Raw genomic sequence first — 24,435 nt, forward strand, 5'->3', positions numbered from 1 at the left:
TAGGACCGAATCCTGAGGTTCTTACTCAGGTTTTACTCAAGGAAATACACAGTAACTTCATTGGCTGAGTAGGACATGGATAAAAACCTTTATACCTGTATTTTGATATCCATATTAGGAATTGTATTGATTTTACTTTTTTGGCCAAAAAAAAAAAAATCACTCCCCTAACCAAAATAGTTAAATCAGTCTAAAAACTTTGTGTAGACCAGGCCTGAGGGAGGCCCTTAACATTTGGCATTTGATCTCTCCCTGATTCAATTTTTTAGCACTCATAAAATGGAAATAGCCTCTTTCAAACACCTATTTGGGAGCTGTTGGGTGCTGAGATCTTTTGAAAATGTGGCCCTTATTTAATTAATAGCTGTAAAGATCTTTGAAATCCTCAGATAAGAGACATCACATAAGTACAAAGGATTATCATTATCTTCCTGATAGGTTTCACAGTTGCATGTGGATTAAATGAAGTGGCTACTGCAAATCAGAAAACATCAAAAGTAGTAAAAAGAAAAGGAGGACTTGTGGCACCTTAGAGACTAACAAATTTATTTGAGCATAAGCTTTCGTGAGCTACAGCTCACTTCATCGGATGCATTCAGCTCACGAAAGCTTATGCTCAAATACATTTGTTGGTCTCTAAGGTGCCACAAGTACTCCTTTTCTTTTTGCAAATACAGACTAACATGGCTGCTACTCTGAAACCTATCAAAAGTAGTGTTTGTGGCAAATGGAGAGCTTTGGGCCTAGTTAGCATTGAGTCTTTTATTGTAATTTATTTTCATTTCTTGACTGGATAAAAGTATGAAAAAAAATCTACAAAATGCAGGGAAAGGATTTCATAGAAGCATATCAAGCAGCAAATAGAGCAGCAAATTTTAGATTCATGTCAATTGATTATGAAAATCAATAAAAAGTGTAGGAGATTAGTATAAAGATATGAATTACTGCTCTTGGACTGTGCCACTTAACATCAGTTCCGGATACAGGACATGTTGTGCCTTGAGTTTATCATGGATTTTCTGCTTAAAAACACAGTATCTCCATAAGTATTTGTTACAAATTAAGCTAAGATTGAGCTAAAAGGGAAAAAATACAGTGCAGAATTCAATATCTGGAATAGTGGAATTCCCCAAAACGTCATCACATTAAAGAATTTGCTATTTCTTCTATGTCATTTTCCCTAATTCTCACTTTCAAGCATTAAAGGTGTTCTTGGCATAACAATTGTCAAACATAAACTAGCATTCTATTGTATTATTATACCATTAACATTATTCATAGAAACAAATTTCAGTTTATTATATGACGTATAAGAAACCCTGTGTTGTGCCAGATAAATAAAACCCATCAGAGAGGATAATATTCACTGCTATTTCACCCTAATTGCTCCACCAAGGGACTAGAATCCCACCCTGCACCAAGCCCCTACTTGAGGTTGAGTCCCGGGACCTGCACCAGACCCTGAAAATCCTCTGGGCTCCACCCATACAAGAGGAAGGATGGTCTAATGCTTAGGGGCACTAGCCTAGGATTTGGGAGACTTGAGTTCAATTCTTTTCCCCAGCACAGTCTTCCTGTGTGACTGTAGGCAAGTGATTTAGAGTACTTCTACACAGCAAGTCTCTGAGCCAGCGCCCCTCCCTCGGCTTCAGAACCTGAGGTCCAGCCTGAGTCATAGTGTCTACAGAGCTATCTCAGATACTGCGGTGATGGGGGTCATATACAATACCTAAGGTATTTCTAAGATAGGAGCATGGCTCTGTGCTCTACAGACAAATTGTGAGAGAGAATCCCTGCCCCCAAAGAATCTAAATAGCCAAGAGAGGCAAAGGGTGGGAAAAGGAAGTATCGGTGGCCCCATTTCACTGAGGCACACTGACTTGCCCCAGGCTATGGAGAGAGTCTGTGTCAGCCAGAAATTGAACCCAGCTCTCCTGAGTCCCAATCTAACGCTGTAACCCCCAAGCCACCCTTCCTATCCATAGTGTCATTATTGCTGAATTTAACACTACCAGCTGGTTCCATAACAATAATCTCAGGTGTGACAAAAACAGGGGAATTTTGGAGACATTTCTGGAGCAGACCTCTATGAAATGCATTATTATAACTAACTTGGTGTGACTCCCTTGATCAGAATAAAGGCAGCAGATAAGAAAACATGACAATGCTGTGAGCTTCAACTGTTACATTAATATATCCAAAACAAACAAAGCAAAGAGACCCCTATTTTAATGTCCAGTTCTTTTCTCGTTACCTGGATTTTTTTTCCTTAAGAGGCCTGAGGAAAGATTCAAAGAGGTGTAAATGGAAGAGTCCTCCAGGAACTTACAATGGGAATTAAATTTCCCAGAAGTTAAATTTCTTTGTATGAATGTGTTGACAATGGAGGTGTAAAACAATTTTCTATTACTTTTTTCAAGGTCCTCACAGATGTACTCATCCCTGCAACAATGCAAGAAATGCCAGAAAGGTGGGTACTTGGCAGTTACTATAATGCTATATTCTGGGTAATGGTTATGCAATCAAATGCTCCAAAGAGAGATGGATTAAACAACCGATGTGATGATAGAATTCTAAGCTTAGAAGATTTTTACTCAGTCACAACATAAATTTTAAGTACCTTTCTAAAATGGTGCAGTACAGGGCAAGCTACAGTCTGAACTGATGGAATGTATAGATGTAGACCTGCGTGTATTTTTTCCAAAATATTTTAAAATCTGACTCTACTGGTATGTTGCTCTCTGTTCCTGCTGCTGTTTTTCACATTACAGCTGTAATCAAAGTAGACTGAATGATGATGCCATTTTAAAATTTCCAATGATGGAAACCCTTATTTGTGTGAGTGGCCCTATGAAATCAGAAAAGGAGGACTTGTGGCACCTTAGAGACTAACAAATTTATTTGAGCATAAGCTTTTAGTGGGACTACTCACATGACTGAGGGTTTCAGGATTAGGCCCATAATCACTATTGACACCGTGGAACAGATCTTCTCCTGCACCAGGCTCTTAGGAGAGTGGTAAGGAGAGAGATGTCAAGGAGCCAGTTACGGCCCTTATTCTAGGTGCCAATTTCTACCACCTCCAATGCCGGGGCCTTAATTATGGCAGCCTCGGGCCTGCTCTAATTTATACCAGATGACTATAGTCCCCCCAGGTATGTCTGCACTACATCTGGGAGGTGTGATTCACAGCATGGGTAGACAGACTCCTGCTAGCTCTGCTAGAGTTAATGCATTAAAGGTAGCCGTTTGTACATCTCTGCCATTCTCGTGCCATGGCATATATCCCAACAGTTAGCTAAACCATCTAGCTGAAAGGGGAGCTCTCAGCTGGCCAGCTAAGGCCAGATTCCAGCTCCTTCGTATTACTTGGGTGGCACAAAGTAGCCAGTTTGGGGAAGAGAATCTGAAGGGGAAGGGAAGGGGATGAAGGTAGATGGGGCAGCAGCTGGAGAGGCAGATAGGTTGAATGAAGGTTCTTTGAAGACAAAGGGGACTAGACCATGCTTGTTATGTGAGACGAAAGCTTAATTTCCACTATTTTCAGAATACTATTATGGTTCTTGCATCACACCCATCATCATAATATCTAAGTACCTGCCAACAATGCCTTAAGAATGTGACTATTATCTGTTATCTGTAGAGCCTCTCTGTTCTTTTCCCCGGGGAAAAATTGTTGCAGATTATTTGTCTGTCTAGGTCTTTGTGCTGCTGCTATCTCCAATGGCCTTGGCTTTTCAAACTCTTCCCCTTAAACTGATGCAATGCAATATTTTACCATAATGTTGGCCTTTTTTAAATATATTGTTTTTATTGTAGTTTATTGGCAGATATAAGGACTTTTGCTAAAAACTGGGAACAGTGGGTTGTTTCATCTCTAGAAAATCTACCAGAAGACCTGGCAGATAAGAAACTGCCTATTGCACGAAGATTTGTTTCCTCTCTGAAACGACAGACATCATTCTTACACCTAGCTCAGGTAAGCTTTGGAGACCAGAATGAGAATTTGAATCACTACAAAACACTGTACAGTGAAAGGTTCATGGAAAACTTTCCCATATTTTGACCAGCTATAGTCATTGGACCCACGAGTCTGCTACCATTTCAGGTGACAACACTGTAATCCCCACAGGAGTCTTCTTTGAAAATCTTTCCATGCTTTGGCAAGCAAATTATGAAGTGGGATAAAAGGGTATTTGTTTATTCCCAAAGTGGAAAATGTCAAATGATCTTTCTCCCAGTGATGACTTCCTCAGTGCAGTGGTTAGTGAGTTCATCACCTTTTGGATTAACTTGTGATTTACCCTTGTAAGTGGTGCTAGCTCTGCACCAGTAACATGCAGTCAGTCACAATTATGAAATAACATCGTCTTATTAAATGGTGTACCATATCAGAGGAAACACTGTCCTGTGGTTAAGACACAGGAGGCTATTCCTGCCTCTGCCATAGACTTCCTGTGTAACCTTGGACACGTCATATAATTTCTCTGTGCCCCAGTTTTCCCATATGTAAAATGAAGAGAACAGAAACATCACAGTGGGGTTGAAAATATACTCTGAGAGCCTCTGATGGAAGGCACTTTAGTAGAACAAGGTATTATAATGTATATGTAACTAAGCAAGGGGACGCTAAGAGTTAGTTAATATGGAGCTTGAATCAATTCTCACTCAGTCATGGCAGTTCAATTTGGTCAGTGTTGAAATAATTGTATTCTTGTGGTGGTATCTAATCGGTGAAAAAGTCACATCAATCCTCAGCCTTGAAAAAAGGAAGGAAAGAGCACACGGTCCTTCCTCTTCCACAAATTATTCAGTTCTTTCCACAGGTGCAGATTTTAGCATTTAACTCTTTGGTCTTTTGCAGATTGCTCGACCAGCCCTCTTTGATCAGCATGTGGTGAATTCCATGGTGGCTGATATTGAGAAGGTAGATTTGAATAGCATTGGGTCTCAAGCTCTTCTCACAGTCTCAGGCAGCATGGAATCTGATGGGGAAGTCTACACTGAATGTAAGTCTGTGGTAAGATATTTTGTAAAATAAAAAAAATTGCATTTTATGCTTAATTAGTTTGTGTGAAGATGGACTGAAGAAAGTGTCTTTGCACTTACAGGTTTTGAGTGCCCTATGCTAATTCAGGATTCACCTCCAGAATTTTAAAAAAGCCATTAAATGGCCCCAATGTGTCCAACAAAAAGGGAAGCTTTTACCAAATTCTGCATGCAAATATCAGTCTTGAAAACATTGTTTCATGTTCTCTACGTATATAAATCTCCCCACTGTATTTTCCACTGAATGCATCCGATGAAGTGAGCTGTAGCTCACGAAAGCTTATGCTCAAATAAATTGGTTAGTCTCTAAGGTGCCACAAGTACTCCTTTTCTTTTTACAGTTGTGTCAGTTATTGGCATCCCAGCTGGGCATTTTTAAAATGGTTGTTGAGAAAATATCTGTGTTATCTGATAATTGTCATGAGAACTCTTTTTAAAAGTTAGCCACCATCTGCACAGGTCAACACAGCTGATTAGTTTCTGAAAAATGTCTCTTTAACAGTCATTTAATAGTGAAAATGGGGTTTACGGGTTTTAAGAAACAGATCTAAAAGCATGTTTAATACTTAATTGTAGCTTTATTTAATAGCTACTAGAGCTGGATTACGTTGCTTGCATAAAAACTTTTTTGTTGTTGTTGAAAATGGCCTTTTTTCTAAAATGAAAAATGTCAGTAAATATATCCTAGACAATGTCACAAAAACTAGATAATGGAAACAGCTACAAAATTTTTTTTTCACACAATCATTTTTCTATTTTTTTTTTTACCAGTTCTTATAGCTATTGGCTCAGAATAAAGGGATTTAGCCACCTTCTCCTCAGTGCCTGAATATACTAAGTGGTGACAAAAGATACTTTTTAATCACTTAAGGAACATTTTGGACAAAAACTGGCAGAATTGAGAGCAGCAGCATCTGTGTTCTTCTACATTTTGTTACTTTGATCATGGAAGGTTGAACAAAGTATATGTTGTGCTTTCTTTTCTTAAAAATGCCTCACAATCTAGTCACATTTTCATTTTAGTTGCTCTTTCTTTCTTTCTTTCTTTCTTTCTTTCTTTCTTTCTTTCTTTCTTTTAAACTATTTTCCTTTCTGTTCTTGCTCTCCTAGCATGAGAGAAAAGAGAGATTAGCTGGGAATGCACTGGACAGGTAATGAGACATTTTATAGAAAAGGAGAATCTTGGAAGGGTTAGAAGCTTAGTTTTGCTGTATGTTGTAAGAACCTAAGAAGTCAGAGAAACCTAAGACACTCTGAGAGTCATCTATTGTTTCGATCATCCATATTACAGTATGGTAAAGCAGTTCTTTGTCCTATTAAAATTAGAGTTAGACATGATTCCAAGAACAGATCCTGGAACTAATGAAAAATGTCAGTATCTTAGTGTGTAATTTTATTTTATGGGAAAATTCTCCATTTTCTTAAAGTCTCCCATAATTTGCAATGTGGAAGAGCTTTTTAAAACAAAACAAACAAACAAAAACAAAAAGCTAACAAACAAGAATGCTTGCTTCCTTGGTGAATTTTCCATTCTTTCAATGCTCTAATTCTTTCCTTTCCTTTCCATGCTACAAAATTGTCAGTGACTGGTGAGTGGCTTTCTCTCATACTCAGAGGAGCGAGCAACGATGTGTTTTCCTTTTTACATGGTAGATGACTCTATTACAGTGTTCCAAGAACTGAAGGACCTGCTAAAGAAGAATGCCACTGTGGAATCATTTATTGAATGGTTGGATACTGTGGTTGAGCAAAGGGTTATCAAGGTACCTTTCAACTGCTCTGTCTGATTCAGGGCCAAATCCTGCTCCCCTTAATCATGTAAGTGAAGTCCCACTGACTTCAAGGATGGGATTTTCAAAAGTACTCAGCTTTGGGCAAACTCTCTTCTCCCTGAAGACAATGATTTTTCAATGAGACAGATCCTCAGTGGCTGTAAATTGTCATCAGTCCATGGAAGTCAATGGAGCTATGATAATTCACTCCAGCTGAGGATCTGCTCCAATAAGGTCAGAGTTAAGCCAGTGCTCACTTCTTCTGAAAATCTCACCGCAAGTGTTTTATATATGAAAACCTCAATTCTATATGACTATGACATTGAAATCAGCACTTCCAAAACGATGTAAAAATAAATAAAAGACTCACACCTTACCTTTGTATAGCTGACATCAGTGGCACTGCTCAAATGAGTGTGAGCAAGATTTGGTCCTCAGAGACGGAGATCTTTGTTTTTTTCGAAATGATATTTGTGTGACATTAAGTGTGGTGTAAGAAAAAGTGGTGGATGGAATCAGGACTGGCTAATCTGCAGAAGGATTTCTTGTATGAAAAGAATAACCGCATGGAAAGTGCCTCGCTGTGATTTTAGGCTGAGTGCACTGGTATTACTCAAGATTTTGGTGGGAATTATTTTTATAAAATAATGAATTGTGAATTGAAAATCTTTTGTAAAGCAAATTTAAAATCATAAGAGTGAAGGTTTGTGTACAGTTAAATTAAGATTGTTATGCTTGTCTGTGACCAACCACACATATATTTTCAAAACAAAATAGTTTAAATTTGGGTCTTCCTTGCCTGTTAAGACCTGCATTCAGAGTTCCAGGTTATATCTGGAATAATAAATGACATCCCAGCTTGTGATTCGTAAGCATCTAGAAGAACAAAGAGATGAGGAAAATTCAGTGCTTCAGCTGATAGTGAGATCAGTGATCTCAAGTCAAATACCAAATCCTGAATCAAGCCTTTCCAGTGAGAGAGGAACTTTTTTTCAATTATTTTTGTTTGAAAATATAATGGTTTGTAATGCTAACGTCTTATATCATCTTACTGAGCTCCTTAATGTAAGCGAGTACATTAAGGGAAGGCAGTGTAATCTAGTAGCTAGTGCACTGGACTTGGACTCAGGAGACCTGAGGTCTATTCCTGACTCTGCCGTGGACCTGTGGGTTGACCTTTGGCAAGTCATTTCCCTTCTCTGTGCCTCAGTTTCCCCATCTGTAAAATGGGAATAATGATACTGACCTCCTTTGTAAAGCACTTTGAGATCTACTGATAAAAAGCATTATATAAGAAATAGGCATTGTTATTATTAAGTACAATGCTGAATAGCCCTTAGAGATTAATTCAGCCCTCATATAATATAACAACAGCCATACTGGGTCTGAACAATTGTCCCTCTAGCCCACTATTCTGTCTTCTGATATTCACCAGTGCCAGATGCTTCAGAGGGAACGAACAGGACAAGGCAATTATTGAATGATCCACCCCTTGTTGTCTGCTCCCAGCTTCTGTCAGTCAGAGGCTTAGGGACACTCAGAGCGTGGGACTGCATCCTTAGAATCATAGAATCATAGAATATCAGAGTTGGAAGGGACCTCAGGAGGTCATCTAGTCCAACCCCCTGCTCAAAGCAGGACCAATCCCCAACTAAATCATCCCGGCCAGGGTTTTGTCAAGCCTGACCTTAAAAACTTCAAAGGAAGGAGATTCCACCACCTCCCTAGGTAAGGCATTCCAGTGCTTCACACCCTCCTAGTGAAAAAGTTTTTCCTAATAGCCAACCTAAACCTCCCCCATTGCAACTTGAGACCATTACTCCTCGTTCTGTCATCTGCTACCACTGAGAACAGTCTAGATCCATCCTCTTTGGAACCCCCTTTCAGGTAGTTGAAAGCAGCTATCAAATCCCCCCTCATTCGTCTCTTCCGCAGACTAAACAATCCCAGTTCCCTCAGCCTCTCCTCATAAGTCATGTGTTCCAGTCCCCTAATCATTTTTGTTGCCCTCCGCTGGACGCTTTCCAATTTTTCCACATCCTTCTTGTAGTGTGGGGCCCAAAACTGGACACAGTACTCCAGATGAGGCCTCACCAAAGTCGAATAGAGGGGAATGATCACGTCCCTCGATCTGCTGGCAATGCCCCTGCTTATACAGCCCAAAATGCCATTGGCCTTCTTGGCAACAAGGGCACACTGTTGACTCATACCAGCTTCTCATCCACTGTCACCCCTAGGTCCTTTTCTGCAGAACTGCTGCCTAGCCATACGGTCCCTAGTCTGTAGCGGTCCATGGGATTCTTCCATCCTAAGTGCAGGACTCTGCACTTGTCCTTGTTGAACCTCATCAGATTTCCTTTGGCCCAATCCTCTAATTTGTCTAGGTCCCTCTGTATCCTATCCCTACCCTCCAGCGTATCTACCTCTCCTCCCAGTTTGGTGTCATCTGCAAACTTGATGAGGGTGCAATCCATGCCATCCTCCAGATCATTAATGAAGATATTGAACAAAACTGGCCCGAGGACCGACCCTTGGGGCATTCCACTTGATACCGGCTGCCAACTAGACGTGGATCCATTGATCACTACCCGTTGAGCCCGACAATCTAGTCAGCTTTCTATCCACCTTATAGTCCATTCATTCAGCCCATACTTCTTTAACTTGCTGGCAAGAATACTGTGGGAGACTGTGTCAAAAGCTTTGCTAAAGTCAAGGAACAACACATCCACTGCTTTCCCCTCATCCACAGAGCCAGTTATCTCGTCATAATTGTTGATCCTTGACCATCTTGGCTAATAGCCATTGATGGATTTATCTCCATGAACTTAGCTAATTCTTTTTTGAACTCAGTTATAGTTTTTACCTTCACAACATCCCCTGGCAAAGATCTCCACAGGTTGACTGTGTGTTGTGTGAAGAAGTACTTCCTTTTGTTTGTTTTAATCCTGCTGCTTATTAATGTCATTGAGTGACCCCAGATTCTTGTGTTATGTGAAGGGGTAAATAACACTTCCTTATGCTGTTCCATACTCTTAATTGTTTTTGTTGCCCTTCTCTGTGCCTTTTCCAATTCTAATATATCTTTTTTGAGACAGGGCGACCAGAACTACATAAAGTAATCAAGGTGTGGGCGTATCATGGATTTATAAAGCAGCATTATGATATTTACTGTCTTACATACACAAATGCACAACTCCCACTGATTTAAGTGAGGTTTCAGAACTCTGAAGGCAGAATTTGACTGTTACAATCTAAAATGTGATGTGGGATATTCTTTTAGACAATCAGTGATAAACAAAGCAGGCAGAAAAGATAGGAGATCATCCCCCTTTAGCATCTATTATGTAATACGATACAAAGGCAAGCAGGTATGTCTTCCAGGGTTGTTTTCCCAGGGTTAGTTAAAAACAAACCCAACCAATAGTCCCCCATAGGAGTCGAGATTAGTTGAGTCAGAGCTAATCATTTACAGAACATGTAATCCTCCCATTGCCCTCTACCTTCTGTTCATGTTAAAGTGCAGTCACTGTCAAATTCACAACACCGCTTCTTTCTGTTTGCAAAAGTGACAGGTTATAATGTTAGCACATGAAGCAAAGCCCTGTCAGGGTGAAGTGACAACAATGAGCCGCTAGTATTAAAAGCCCCAGTGTTAGGATACTAGATTTCCCATTTTGTTGTTTGACAAGCGAGATGGCCCACTGAATAGTATACATATGAAGTTTAAGCACAGGGATCATCAGTTCCAGCTCTTTGTTTGTAGGTGGCATAATACAGTGCAAAGAGTTTTTTCCTCTCTACCTATACATGTGTAGAGCGGTATTACTATCTTGAGTACTAGGACAGGAGCCCAGCAGAAAAACCATCCAGCTCACAGCCAAAAGGGAAAGCATCCTGCCTCATTGGAGGCCTGGCTGGGTCCCCAGCCTGCTTGCACTAGCGAGAGCGCGCACTAATCCTTTCTGAAGTACCAAGTATGTGCACTGCAGAGCGTGTGTCATGCAGCCAAACTGTCCTGCCAGACTGCCCAAGATATCCTGTAAACTGCCAAGCAGACACCACTCTCCTGTCTCCCCTGCTGTGTTGTGTGGCCACGTGCACAGGCTGAATAAGATTCCCGACAAGTAGGAGTCAACATAATTTACTTATAGATTCCTCTTTCTTCCTTTCTCTTTTAGGCAAGCAAACAAAATGGGAGGTCACTGAAGAAGAGAGCTCAAGATTTCCTTCTCAAATGGAGCTTTTTTGGTGCCCGAGTGATGCATAATCTCACCCTAAACAACGCATCAAGTTTTGGTACCCTTGGCTTTATAAAACCCCTCCTTTATGAACTACCTGCTTGGAACTCTATCCAGACTTCCCAAACATATGGAATTGTCTTCTGGCGAATGTTTCTCTGACCAGAGCCCAAACAATTATTCTATATACATTGCCAACTGCATTTTTAAAGAACATTCTTAGCAGTAATTAGTTGGTACCCTAGGATTAATGTCAATTTTTAAAGGTTTGATATTTCTTTGTCATTTTTGAGTTAGTGCTAGGAGTTAATTTCCCAACATATAAAATGGGGAGAATGATACTGGCCTTTGTAAAGTACTGAGATCTAAATAACAATAATAATACCACAAATAATAATGATTAAATGTGCTATGTAAGAACAAGGTAATATTATGATTATTTAACTTGGCAATAAAATACACAATCATATTTCCCAAGAAAAGAGGTCCAGATAAGTGATTTTAAATAAGAATAATACATCTGAATCAGTTTGGCAAAAATAATTGTTTTTCACATCAAGCCGTTTTACCAGGAATTTAACAAAATATCTTTATGGTTTAGCTCTGGGATAATGGACATCACACACACCATCCTGCTCCTATTTGTTTTAAGATTTCAAGTTCACACTTCATATACTTTGAAGCTTTTAACATTTTAGTGTCCTTTAGACACTTTAGAAACGTCCTTTAGAAACTGATATTTGTAAATTAGAAATTTTTTCAGCACAAATTACAGTTAGCACATCATTTCTCAACTGATCTCTGTATTGGAAGTTACATTTTTATTTTTCATTCAAATGATATTTGAAAAGGCTGTAGTGGGAGATCTGGTTTGAATGTGTTGTTTCCTTGAAATCAACTCCAGGACTCTGTGGACCATTGTCTGGTTATTTAGTACAAGACAAACAGAAATAGAGCAGAGTCAGGCTCATTCTAGCGGAGTGCAGCCTTATCTACCTCCAGTGTGTGCCCTCTTCATGTATAAAGCATGTCTCACTTTCATCAGTATTTTTCTTTGATGTAATTAGTGGCCAAATAGCCTACAGGATAGTAAACATATTGAGCTAGGTGGGCCAGTGCAAACAGAGATTAGAGCGAGAAGTTAGGCACTATTCCTTGTTGGTCTTGGCAGGTCATTTAAAGTCCAACAATTATTTGTTTGTTTCACTTGCTTCTTGTAAAGTGTTGAGAGATGGTCACAAAGATAATTTCTCGTTACACTCTCTCTTCTCTCCCTCCACCCCCACCAAGGTTCTTTTCATTTGATCCGTATGCTACTAGATGAGTACATCCTGCTAGCCATGGAGACCCAGTTCAACAATGACAAAGAACAAGAACTCCAGAATCTATTGGACAAGTATATGAAGAATTTGGGTAACTTGATTGTTACATTTGATTCCTTTTGTTTTTATTTATTTATTTAAGCCCAGACCGTGAAAAGACGTATGCACATACTTAACTTTTAAGTACATGAGTAGTCTCGCTGACTCCAGTTGGACTACCCATATGCTTAAAGTTAAGGTCTTTACAGGACTGGAGCCGTATTTCACCTTTAGGGTACATGTACACAGCAATTAAACACCCACAGCTGGCCCGGGTCAGCTGACTTTGGCTTGCAGGGCTCCGACTGTAGCGCTGGAAAATTGCTATGTAGACGTTTGGGCTCAGACTGGAGCCCAAACTCTAGGACCCCGCAAAGGGGGAGGGTGCCAGAACCCAGGCTCCAGCCCAAGCCTAAAATATCTATTCAGCAATTTTTAGCTCCACATCCCGAACCACACAAGCCTGAGTCAGCTGACCCACGCCAGCTGCGGCCATGTTGCAGGTCTTTTATTCCAGTGTAAATGTATCCTTGGTGAAGTATTAATATGAGCAAAGGCACAACAGGAATTTTAAAAGAGCATTTTAAGCATTTCCAGCTATCATTCTACTTTAACCTTGACACTTTTATCATACTCCAGGCACTTTGCTGTGAGGTGAATAAAGCTCAGTTAAAGCTCAAGAAATTGTATTTGGACCAAATTCAAGTCTCATTTACACCATATAAATCCAGAGACCTGGGCTCAATGGAGTTGCTTTGGATTTACACCAGTCTAAATGAAATCAGTCTTCAGCTTTTCGTTTCTTAATGGTCAAATTCTGCTCTTTAATACAAGCAGTTCCCATTGATTTAATCTGAGGGGGAAATTGGCCTTTTATTATTAATTATTATTATTATTATTATTCAGCTTTACAGAGTTTTGTGCTATGAAAAATTTGCATTCAACTTGGGGACTCGGGTGGGACTTGAGGACCTGAAGTGAAATCCTGGCTTCATTGAAGACAATGGCAAAACTCCCATTGACTTCACTGGCGCCAGGTTTTCACCCAGGGTGAGCAATGAACTTGAGAAGTACTGAAAAGAACAAGTACGTTTTGCCAGGCAACACTGTAAAATGTATGAGTTTTATGGGCTTTTGAGCTCCCCTCCTCCACCCTTCATATGATTAAGGATTAAATGTTATAAGCCTAATTCATTCCTGGTGTAACTCAATTGACTTCATGGCTGGAGTGTTTCCACTTACTTTAATGACATTTCCAGAGGGATACATTTGACCCAAATGATTACCGGTATTGCTTCATTTATGAGCAGTTCTTCTGTTATGATCTAGGTCTATGGACATAGAACACAATGGAAGGCGTTTGAGCAGGGAAGGGGAAGACTAGAGTGACACTAATAAAGTTGCATATGTTGACTAAGTCAAATTTGGAGGCTTTGTAGGATTTTTGTTTTAAAATAAGTGATCAAACAATGTTAATGAATCACTAACAGGCCCCTTGTATTCTCATCAGCCGGTTCACATGCTGATGTATACGGACAGTGAGTTTACATGCTATATATGCATACAACCACAATCAAGAATGCATCCCATGAAGTGAGCTATAGCTCACGAAAGCTTATGCTCAGATAAATTGGTTAGTCTCTAAGGTGCCACAAGTCCTCCTGTTCTTTTTGTGGATACAGACTAACACGGCTGCTACTCTGAAAAGAATTTTCTTATACTTTTCCAGATGCAAGTAAAGCTGCCTTTACCGCATCACCAAGCTCTTGCTTCCTCGCAAACCGCAACAAAGCTGCTACCCTTCCTAGTGACACTTCAGTCAAAAATGAGTGCCTTGCAGAGCAAACGTATGTGTCATTGTCAGCCAACCAGCACAGCAGTTTATATTCTGGTTTGAACCCCTTCTCCACTGGGGACAGTGAAAATATGCAGCTAACAGGTATTAATCGGTTTTTAAGCATATAGAAAATAATAGGTAATAAGGAATAGCCAACATGGATTTGTCAAGAACAAATCATGGCAAACCAACCTAATTTCCTTCTTTGACAGGGTTATTTGCTTTGACAGGGTTATTAGATAAGAGGAAATCTGTAGCCATTATATATCTTGATTTTAGTAAGGCTTTTGACACATTCCATGTGACATTCTCATAACCGCATGTGGTCTATATGAAATTACTATGAGCTGGTTGAAAGACCATACTCAAAGACACAGGTGCTGACTTTTGTTTTTCCCGCTGGGTGCTCCACCCCTACTTTCCCCCAAGGACCTGGTCCTGCTGGGCCTCTTCCCTTGAGGTGCCGCCCTCGCTCCGCCTCTTCCCTCCCCCACTCCACCCCTTCCCCTGACGACTCCACCCCCTCCCCCGATGTCCCCCTGCCCACAGTTCGCTCATCTTGACCCTCTCCCACAAGTGCCTCCCACCAGCCCCTCCCCGATTGACAGCCAGCCCTGGGGCCCACCGAACAGCTGATTGATGGCCAGCCCTAGGGCCACAGAACCACAATGGCTGGTTGGTGCTGAGCATCCACTATTTTTTCCCGCATGTGCTTGAGCCCCAGAGCACCCACAGAGTCAGCACTTTTGCTCAAAGAGTAGTTATCAGTGGTTTACTGTCAGACTCAGAGGACTTATCAAGTGGGGTCCTGCAAGGGTCTTTCCTGGATCCAGTGCTATTCAATATTTTCATTAATGACTTGGACAATGAAGTGGATAGTACGCTTATAAAATTTGTGAATTACAGCTAGCAGGGAGGGGTTGCTAGCATTTTGGAAGACAGGATTACGAATTGGTCTGACTTCATCAATGTGAAATTCATAAAGACAAGTGCAAAGTACTTCACACAGAAAGAAAAAATATCAATCACACAACTTCAAAACGGGGAATAACTCTAATAGCTCTAAATTATCTAGGGTTATAATGGATCACAAACTCAATATGAGTCAACTCTGTATTGACTGGCGTGTCATATATAAGACACAGGAGGTAATTGCTCTGCTCTATTCTGTACTGGTGAGGCCTCAGCTGGAGTAATGTGTCCAGTTCTGAGCACCACACTTCAGGAAAGAGGTGGACAAATTGGTGAGAATCCAGAGGAAAGCTACAAAATGATAAAAGGTTTAGAAAACCTGAATTTTGAGGAAAGGTTAAAAAAGACAGGCATGTTTTAGTCTTGAAAAAAAAGTAAACTAAGGATTGACCTGAGAACAGTCTTCAAAATTGTGAAGGGCTGTTATAAAGAGGACAGGGGTCAATTGTTTTCCATGTCCACTGAAGGAAAGATAAAAAGTAATTGGCTCAATCTGCCTGCAGCAAGGGACATTTAGATTAGATATTAGGAAAAACTTTCTAACTATAAGGATAGGTAAACGTTGGAATAGGCTTCCAAGGGAGGTTGTGGAGATTTTTATTGGAGGTTTTTAAAAGCAGGTTAGACACACGCCTGTGAGGGATTGTCTTGTACACTTGGTCCTGCTTCAGCTCTGGGTGCTGGGTTAGATGACCTCTCAAGGGCCCTTCCAGCCCTCCGTTTCTGTGATTCTATGCATCAGTATCTTCTCTTTACTGATATAATTGCTCTTTTAGTCTATAGTTACTAAAGGGGGAATAACAGTGTGTAAACTTTATGTAATCAACTGGTGATTGTGTTATGGGTCCCCCCTAAGCCAATTCAAAGAGGATATGAGTTGTTACAGTCACTAGCTGCAGAGCATTTGCCCTGGAGCTGGAGCTGGAGCTGCTCATGCTTTTAGCTCTAGAGTTCCCCAGTTCAGTCCTGGTATGTTAGCCAGTAGAGGGTGGCTGTCACATTAAGTGGAAGCACATCTGTAGATTTGTGGACCTCAGATGCTCAGGAGGAACTTCCTTTGAGCAGTGGATAGAAGCATCATTGCTTCAAACATTTGAGGTCCACAGCAGTTTGAATACCAGAGGTGCCCCCCATCTCCATTGAATGTGGTGGCTGCCATGTTGGCCAGCACACCAGAGATTGAACTGAGGGCCCACAGATCCTCTACACACTCACCACTGTATTATATTTACAGTTTTAGAAAAACCCACTCTAGTCAGCATCTGAGAATATCACAGCATGAACTCTACCAAACACTAATGTTTGTTTCTTTCAGGTCAGCTGGAGCTCTCTCAAAGCACTGGTCATCTGATGACTCCACCCATTTCCCCAGCCATGGCCAATCGAGGAAGTGTTATCAACCAGGGCCCAATGGCTGGGAGACCGCCAAGTGTAGGCCCAGTGTTATCCACACATTCACACTGCTCTTCCTATTCAGAGCCCCTTTACCAGACTTTGTCACAAACCAATCAGAGCTATTATGGAAGCAATTCCAATTACCAGGCCATGTTCAGGCCCCAGACCCCTACCCCTTCAGGAGTTTATCACCACAGGGCAGAGCACAGTCGATTCGCAGCCTTGAGTGAGCAGCAGTTCTCCAGAGACTACTTCAGTAGCAGTTGTGCTGTGTCTCCATACAATCCCAGGTCTCCCTCCAACTACGGTCCCTCCTCGACTACACAGGACACACACAATATGCAGTTTTTGAACACTGGGAGCTTCAATTTCCTGGGCAATTCAGTGTCTGCTGCCTGTCCAGGAGCAACATATCCCCCTAATGCTTCCAATGGTATTAATCTTTATAATCATCTTCTTTTCTCTCGGATTATCTATTCATACCCAGAGGCAATACTTGCTCTTTGTCTTTTGCACATAAGGTGTTCTTCAATTCCTGTCCACAACTTCAATCCTCCTGTGCACCCTGGCTGGTTGCCACTGCTTTGATGACACAAAGCAACTGTAAAGCCAGTGTAACTAGCTACTTGAGGATTGATTTCCCTATTCCTACTGCCCTGGGGGATACCCGGGTGGCACAGAGTGCCTTAGCAGCTCCTGTGCTAACCTCCCTCTAGCAGAGTTGGCCTGTCGAGCATAAAGGGAGTAAAAGACCCATGTCTCTGTGCTTCAGCAATCTCCATTGCTGGAAGAGCCCCTTCGGCAGCTGGTATCAAATGGAGCAACCCTCAAGTTGCTCTTCTTAATACCAGGACAAGTTCCATGGCCAGCTTGCCCCTAGGCGAGGGTAGCAAAACAAAAGTGGCTTAAAGCACAGCTTGGTTGCAATTCAGGATTTTGGTCCTAGTGTGGATTGCTGTGAACTTAAAACAGTGGCCATGTCCCACCCCAGAGATGTGGTCGGTGAAATGATTCCTATTGGGACTGTGACTTGTAGATCAGTTTATGAAGTGCTTTCGGGTCCTTCAGGATGAAAGGCACAGTACATATGCAATACCATTATAATTAGAATTTTCTTCTCTTGTATTTTTTTCTTGGCCATCCATTTCAAAATCTGTTTACTATTATGGGTCAAATTTTCAAAAGCACAGAATTGAATTAGGGATATGAAGCTGAGTAGATGCTCCTCTGACTACTTGATTGTGGCTGAGATAGGTTTGACTCTGACTTTACATTGAAAGATTCACTCTGTGCCAAAATCTTGGGCAAGTTTTTAGATTCTCTTCCCTCTTCATTGCACATAGATAATGCCTTAGTGTTTAATAAGCTGTGTGCCAAGGAATTCACTAAGAACTACATACTGTAGCTAGTTAGGGAAAACTTAAAAGAAGTGGATTTTACATATTGGATTTATTGTAGCATAATCACTACAACCAGTGACTTGTAGCTAATTTATATTAGTTCTATAAATAATCCTTGTTTAGTTTTTCCTATACATATTCAAGAGAACACAACAAGGATAAATAGAAAATGAAGAAGTCGTGTTTGGAACTAGATCCAGATATTTGAGCTAGGGTTTGAAGTTTGAATTGAAGGCCATATAAAAGTTAGTGTTTTGCTTTGCATTCCACTGTACCAAATTCTTGTAAGAGTGGCTGTTCTAGTTAGGTTTTCTCTCCAGCATGACAGGAACCCAGAAAATTGGCCCCTTCTGGTTTTGGAGCTGACCTGGAACAATGAATTTCAACTTAGAGATGCTAATCCTAGACTACCTAAAATCCAGTGGGTTCAGCTGCAAGCGTTTGGTTTTGACCCATCTCTGATGATAATCATTTTTGCTCTTCAAGAGCATGATCTGTCAGCAGTTCTCAAAGCACTTTACTAGCATTAATTAATTGAAATCTCACAGCGCCCCTGGGAAGTATTATTCCCTCCATTTGACAGATGGGGAAACAGAGGCACAGAGGGGTAATGGATTTCCCATGGTCGCGCTGCTAGGCACTAACAGAGATGGCTGTAGAACCCAGATCTTCTGACTCCCGGTCATGCAGTTAAGCCACTAGAGCAACCTTTCTTTTTCATAAAAAGAAAAGGAGGACTTGTGGCACCTTAGAGACTAACCAATTTATTTGAGCATAAGCTTTCGTGAGCTACAGCTCACTTCATTGGATGCATACCGTGGAAACTGCAGCAGACTTTATATATACACAGAGAATATGAAACAATACCTCCTCCCACCCCACTGTCCTGCTGGTAATAGCTTATCTAAAGTGATCATCAGGTGGGCCATTTCCAGCACAAATCCAGGTCTTCTCACCCTCCACCCCCCCACACAAATTCACTCTCCTGCTGGTGATAGCCCATCCAAAGTGACACCTCTCTACACAATGTGCATGATAATCAAATTGGGCCATTTCCTGCACAAATCCAGGTTCTCTCACCCCCTCACCCCCCTCCAAAAACCACACACACAAACTCACTCTCCTGCTGGTAATAGCTCATCCAAAGTGACCACTCTCCCTACAATGTGCGCCATTTCCAGCACAAATTCAGGTTCTCACCCCCCACCCCCATACACACACAAACTCACTCTCCTGCTGGTAATAGCTCATCCAAAGTGACCATTCTCCCTACAATGTGCATGGTAATCAAGGTGGGCCATGTCCAGCACAAATCCAGGCTTTCTCACCCCCCCCCCTTTTTTTTTTCCAGGGACACACACACACACACACAAACTCACTCTCCTGCTGGCAATAGCTCATCCAAACTGACCACTCTCCAAGTTTAAATCCAAGTTAAACCAGAACGTCTGGGGGGGGGGGTAGGAAAAAACAAGGGGAAATAGGCTACCTTGCATAATGACTTAGCCACTCCCAGTCTCTATTTAAGCCTAAATTAATAGTATCCAATTTGCAAATGAATTCCAATTCAGCAGTTTCTCGCTGGAGTCTGGATTTGAAGTTTTTTTGTTTTAAGATAGCGACCTTCATGTCTGTGATTGCGTGACCAGAGAGATTGAAGTGTTCTCCGACTGGTTTATGAATGTTATAATTCTTGACATCTGATTTGTGTCCATTTATTCTTTTACGTAGAGACTGTCCAGTTTGACCAATGTAAATGGCAGAGGGGCATTGCTGGCACATGATGGCATATATCACATTGGTGGATGTGCAGGTGAACGAGCCTCTGATAGTGTGGCTGATGTTATTAGGCCCTGTGATTGTGTAGAGAGTTGTCACTTTGAATGGGCTATTACCAGCAGGAGAGAGAATTTGTGTGTGTGTGGGCGGGGGTGGAGGGTGAGAAAACCTGGATTTGTGCTGGAAATGGCCCAACCTGATGATCACTTTAGATAAGCTATTACCAGCAGGACAGTGGGGTGGGAGGAGGTATTGTTTCATATTCTCTGTGTGTATATAAAGTCTGCTGCAGTTTCCACGGTATGCATCCGATGAAGTGAGCTGTAGCTCATGAAAGCTCATGCTCAAATAAATTGGTTAGTCTCTAAGGTGCCACAAGTACTCCTTTTCTTTTTGCGAATACAGACTAACACGGCTGTTACTCTGAAACCTTTCTTTTTTATGTAGTTATTTTATTTACTTTTTTGTTTTTTCTCCTGTCAATAGGATACTATGGAAACAACATAAACTACCCAGAATCCCACAGACTTGGCTCAATGGTGGATCAGCATGTTTCTGTAATCAGTAGTGTAAGCAGCATTCGACCACTGCCGCCATACAATGACATTCATGACCCACTCAACATCTTAGATGACAATGGAAGAAAACAGGAAGGCTCATACTATACAGATTCCTCATCTTCAATAGTCTGTCGGACCCCCATAAGTAAGTACCTCTGATGATCAAGCAAGCACTATGAACCTGGTAACACCTTAATACAGTGTAGTCTAAACACCTTTGCCAAATCTTGTAGTCCTTACTTAAGGCAAAATATTCACTGATGTCAGTGAGTTTTACCAGAGTGAGAACTGTGTGATCCCAAGGTGGTTGGAAAGGTAAATATTAAGAATAAAGGACTAGTTCATCCCTCTTTAACTCCATGGAAGTCAGCTGCATTATACTAGACCCTTATTTTGATTCAATATTATTAATGGGGTCAGAAGAACTGCAAGGAAGATGTAAATCACAGCATAATTAGGCTCTATATACATAATATGTATTTGCTTCTAGACCTCAGCTATTTGATTTCTTTTCCCCACTTTTCTGCTTATCTTGTGCAATAAACAGGCAAAAGAGGCAAGAATAATGTCTTCTATTTTAGACAGCTCATGTGTAGAGCTGGTCAGGAATTTTTCAACAAAACTTTTTTTGGTCCAAAAATGCCAGCTGGGAGAAACTGAAACTGTTCAAGCTTCAATGAATCTCCCAACTCAAAAAGAGAAGGTTAAGGAGTGACTTGATTACAGTCTATAAGTATCTACATGGGGAATAAATACTTAATAATGGACTCTTCAATTTAGTAGAGAAAGATATATATAACACAATTCAACAGCTGGAAGTTGAATCTAGACAAATTCAGACTGGAAATAAAGGGTAAATTTTTAATGCTGAGAGTCATTAACCACTGGAACAATTTACCCAGGGTTGTGATGGATTCTCACCGACAATGTTTAAATCAAGATTGGATGTTTTTCTGAAAACTGTGCATTGGGAATTATTCTGGGGAAGTTCTATGGCCTGCGTTGTACAGGAGGTCAGATTAAATTATCATAGTAGTCCCTTCTGGCCTTGGAATCTATGAATTTATGAATTCACATGACAATAACACAAACACTGGGGGGGAGGAGAGTTTTTAAATTGCCAAAATATCCAGTTTTGACATTTGAAACAAAAAGTTTGAGGTTTCTGAGTCGAAATAACTTTTCATTTAGAAATGTTGGTTATTTAGACTTTAAAAAAGGTTTTAAAGGTGGGCGGGGGAAGACTGACATTCAGACAAAATATTTTGACGTTATCACGATGAAATGTTTTCATTCACCCAAACTGTAAAATATTTCTGCCAGTTCTTGGAAAATTTCTGCGATTTTGATTTTTTGTCACGATTCAGGATGGGAATTTTTTTCAGAATCTCAAAAATGCTCACAGAACAGGGCATTTGTTTTCAGCTCAGCCTGAATCACATCTCACTTGCACTCTACTAGATCATGCCTTTTCTTGGAGTTTCCAAACCACTGAAGCCTGAGTCTTGATAACTTGCTACTGGTGATGTTCCCTTTTTTTAACGGTTAATGGTTAGCAATTTTCAAGACTTAGCAATGTTGAAATGCTCAGGGCTATCCTCCACATGTGGTTGAATATGATCGCCCCAGCTCTCTTTCTGGCTCCTCCTTGCCCACTTTCTCCAAGAGATTTGCATCTGTCTTCTAGTTAAACTAGTTTTGACTAAAAGGGCCACACTCTTGAAATATGCAAAAAATTTTGTGGAACTGTACACTAATTCTGTGGCTGCACATGCCAGTTAGGTATCCCTGTTGGCAAATCTGAAAACATTTAATCTGCTATTGGCACATACAGTCTCCTGATTGTGAGAACAATCATGCTAATAAGTGTGAGCAACAATTTGGGCAAGACAGTCAGACTAAAAATGATTCCCCAAATCTACGAATGGACAGCTGCCCACTCATCCTGCCACTTAACTGTGCCCTTGTTCTTTTCCTTGCAATAACGTCTTAAAGAGCTGTATTCACCTGTGCCAGTCATAAAGAAATCCCCAAACAGTGTTTAACTATGGTTATTCTGGAGACTTCCAAATAGCCACTGCTGGCTGGCTGGCTGGCTTCTTTAAGAGAAACTTCAGCAGCGAAAAAACACTCTAGGGATTGTCCTCATCAAGAGCCTTTTGTGTCCTGGGATGATATTTGCCAGGTGGAAGGCTTGATTTTTTACACCTAGAGGCAGTGGTGCAGTCTGAGGTTTGGTCAACACTATTAACATATGTTGGTATAACTACGTTGCTAAGGGGTGTGACTTTGCCACGTTGCAGTTGTATTGACCAAATTCCTGGTGTAGACACACTATGTTGACGGGAAGACTTCTCCGGTTAACTTAGCTACCACCTTTCAGGGAGGTGGAGTACCTACCCTGACAGGAGAACCTTTCCCATTGGTGCCAAACTCCTGGTGTAGACACACTATGTTGACGGGAAGACTTCTCCAGTTAACTTAGCTACCACCTTTCAGGGAGGTGGAGTACCCACCCTGACAGGAGAACCTTTCCCATTGGTGCAGTTAGCGTCTTCACTAAGCGTTACAGCAACGTACCTGCACTGGTGCAGGGCTGTAAGTGTAGACAAGCCTTAAGAATCAATACTGGAATGACTGATGCTTGATGGGGGAGGAGGAGGAATAGCAAACCTGCTTCATTTTGCACACCTTGTGTTAGAGATGGCCTCCTGCTGTGAAGTTCAGCTGGATTTGTAACATCCTAAAAATTCAGAGATGTTCCTTCAGATCTGGGATTTTAGATTATTCCTTTAGAAAGAGAGGAGCCATTTGGGAAATTCATATCTGAATCCAGAATGGGTTCAGATTTCAGCCCCCCTGCCCTCCCCATTACCTGTGTTTAGGGAGATGGCATGTCTGAATACAGGCCTGTACCTAATTAAAGTAAACTGTAGATTAAGATAGAGAGAATCGAACAGACAACGTGCAGTGATAGTTACCTTTCTTTTCACAGCTTCTAATATGCAAACTGCAATAGCTGCATCCTCCTCCCAGTGCATGTACGGAACATCTAACCAGTATCCCTCTCAGGAAACGCTGGACTCCCATGGGCAGCCCAACAGAGAGATGGTGCCATCTTTACCACCAATCACCACGGTCTTCATGGGAGCGGCTGCTGGAGACACCTGAATTAGGAGAGGCATTTTATTTTTTTACACTTATTTTCCAGTTCTAGCCTCTGGTGGTTTTGTTAGTTGTCAAAGCCCATCAATGACTGGGATGAAAAAGTATTAAAAACTGGTCTTAAGGAACCCAGCATGAAGATATTAACACCCACACAGAAAACAAGCTATAGTCAGATTGTGCCCTGCCCATGAGTTGCTCAGAAATTGTCAGCATCAATGCCGTTCTGAAGTCATAACTTCAGGCTGAGCAGAAAGAACCAACGATTCTTGCAGACATGACTTGGCTGTGAAGAGATGATTTTCCCCATTTTTAATTTATTAAATACACTGTTTCAGTCTTTCACGTAAACCTTTTTTGTATAAAAATTGTTTATTTAATGCCTGTGATGCTTGTTATTTATTAGGATTGCAGAGTCACTGTTTACTTTCTCTTGTTTGACAAATAGTCAAATGTATGTGTTCTACCTCCTATGGAAATGTTTACAAGGTCAATTTTTTATGGCTTCAAATCAATCTAAATCAAAATTCTTAAGTTTTCTACTGTTGTGCATTAAAATGTCAATTTTGAATGCTTAGTGCCTTATGCTCCTACTTATGTTAAAGTCAGAGTCCACAAGAATTAACCATGTTTTAGGGCAGTTTGTTTCTTTTAAAATAGTAATAATAAAAATTTAAACACCTTTCTTATTTAAATCCTACCTTTAGAGACTGCAAACATTATCCTCTAAATATTTCATACCACTGCCTGATATTGTTGCCAGATAACTGAAATTAAATGGAAACTGCCACAAAATCTCCTGGAATTCTGAAAATATTTGTGCTGTATGGGTCCAATCCAGTGCTGACTGAAGTCAATGGAATGACTGTCATTGTCTTCAGTGGGCCTTTGGCTAGGGCTCTGTGTA

The 24,435-nt window shown here is 40.9% G+C and overlaps 1 protein-coding gene across 1 annotated transcript in view; it reads left to right on the top strand.

Moving 5' to 3' along the window:
• Positions 1–23,868, top strand: part of RFX6 (regulatory factor X6) — a 54,108-nt gene extending 30,240 nt beyond the window's left edge. Inside the window, exons 10-19 of the mRNA XM_073335176.1 lie at positions 2,421–2,470; positions 3,820–3,979; positions 4,865–5,009; positions 6,703–6,812; positions 11,000–11,117; positions 12,350–12,472; positions 14,150–14,359; positions 16,545–17,057; positions 20,290–20,508; positions 23,341–23,868. Coding sequence (XP_073191277.1) covers positions 2,421–2,470; positions 3,820–3,979; positions 4,865–5,009; positions 6,703–6,812; positions 11,000–11,117; positions 12,350–12,472; positions 14,150–14,359; positions 16,545–17,057; positions 20,290–20,508; positions 23,341–23,534 — 1,842 coding nt within the window. The 3' untranslated portion in view covers positions 23,535–23,868. The remainder of the gene's footprint in view (positions 1–2,420; positions 2,471–3,819; positions 3,980–4,864; positions 5,010–6,702; positions 6,813–10,999; positions 11,118–12,349; positions 12,473–14,149; positions 14,360–16,544; positions 17,058–20,289; positions 20,509–23,340) is intronic.
• Positions 23,869–24,435: the final 567 nt, after the last annotated feature.

This window comes from Lepidochelys kempii, chromosome 3, assembly GCF_965140285.1.
Source record: "Lepidochelys kempii isolate rLepKem1 chromosome 3, rLepKem1.hap1, whole genome shotgun sequence".
NCBI lineage: Eukaryota > Metazoa > Chordata > Testudines > Cheloniidae > Lepidochelys > Lepidochelys kempii.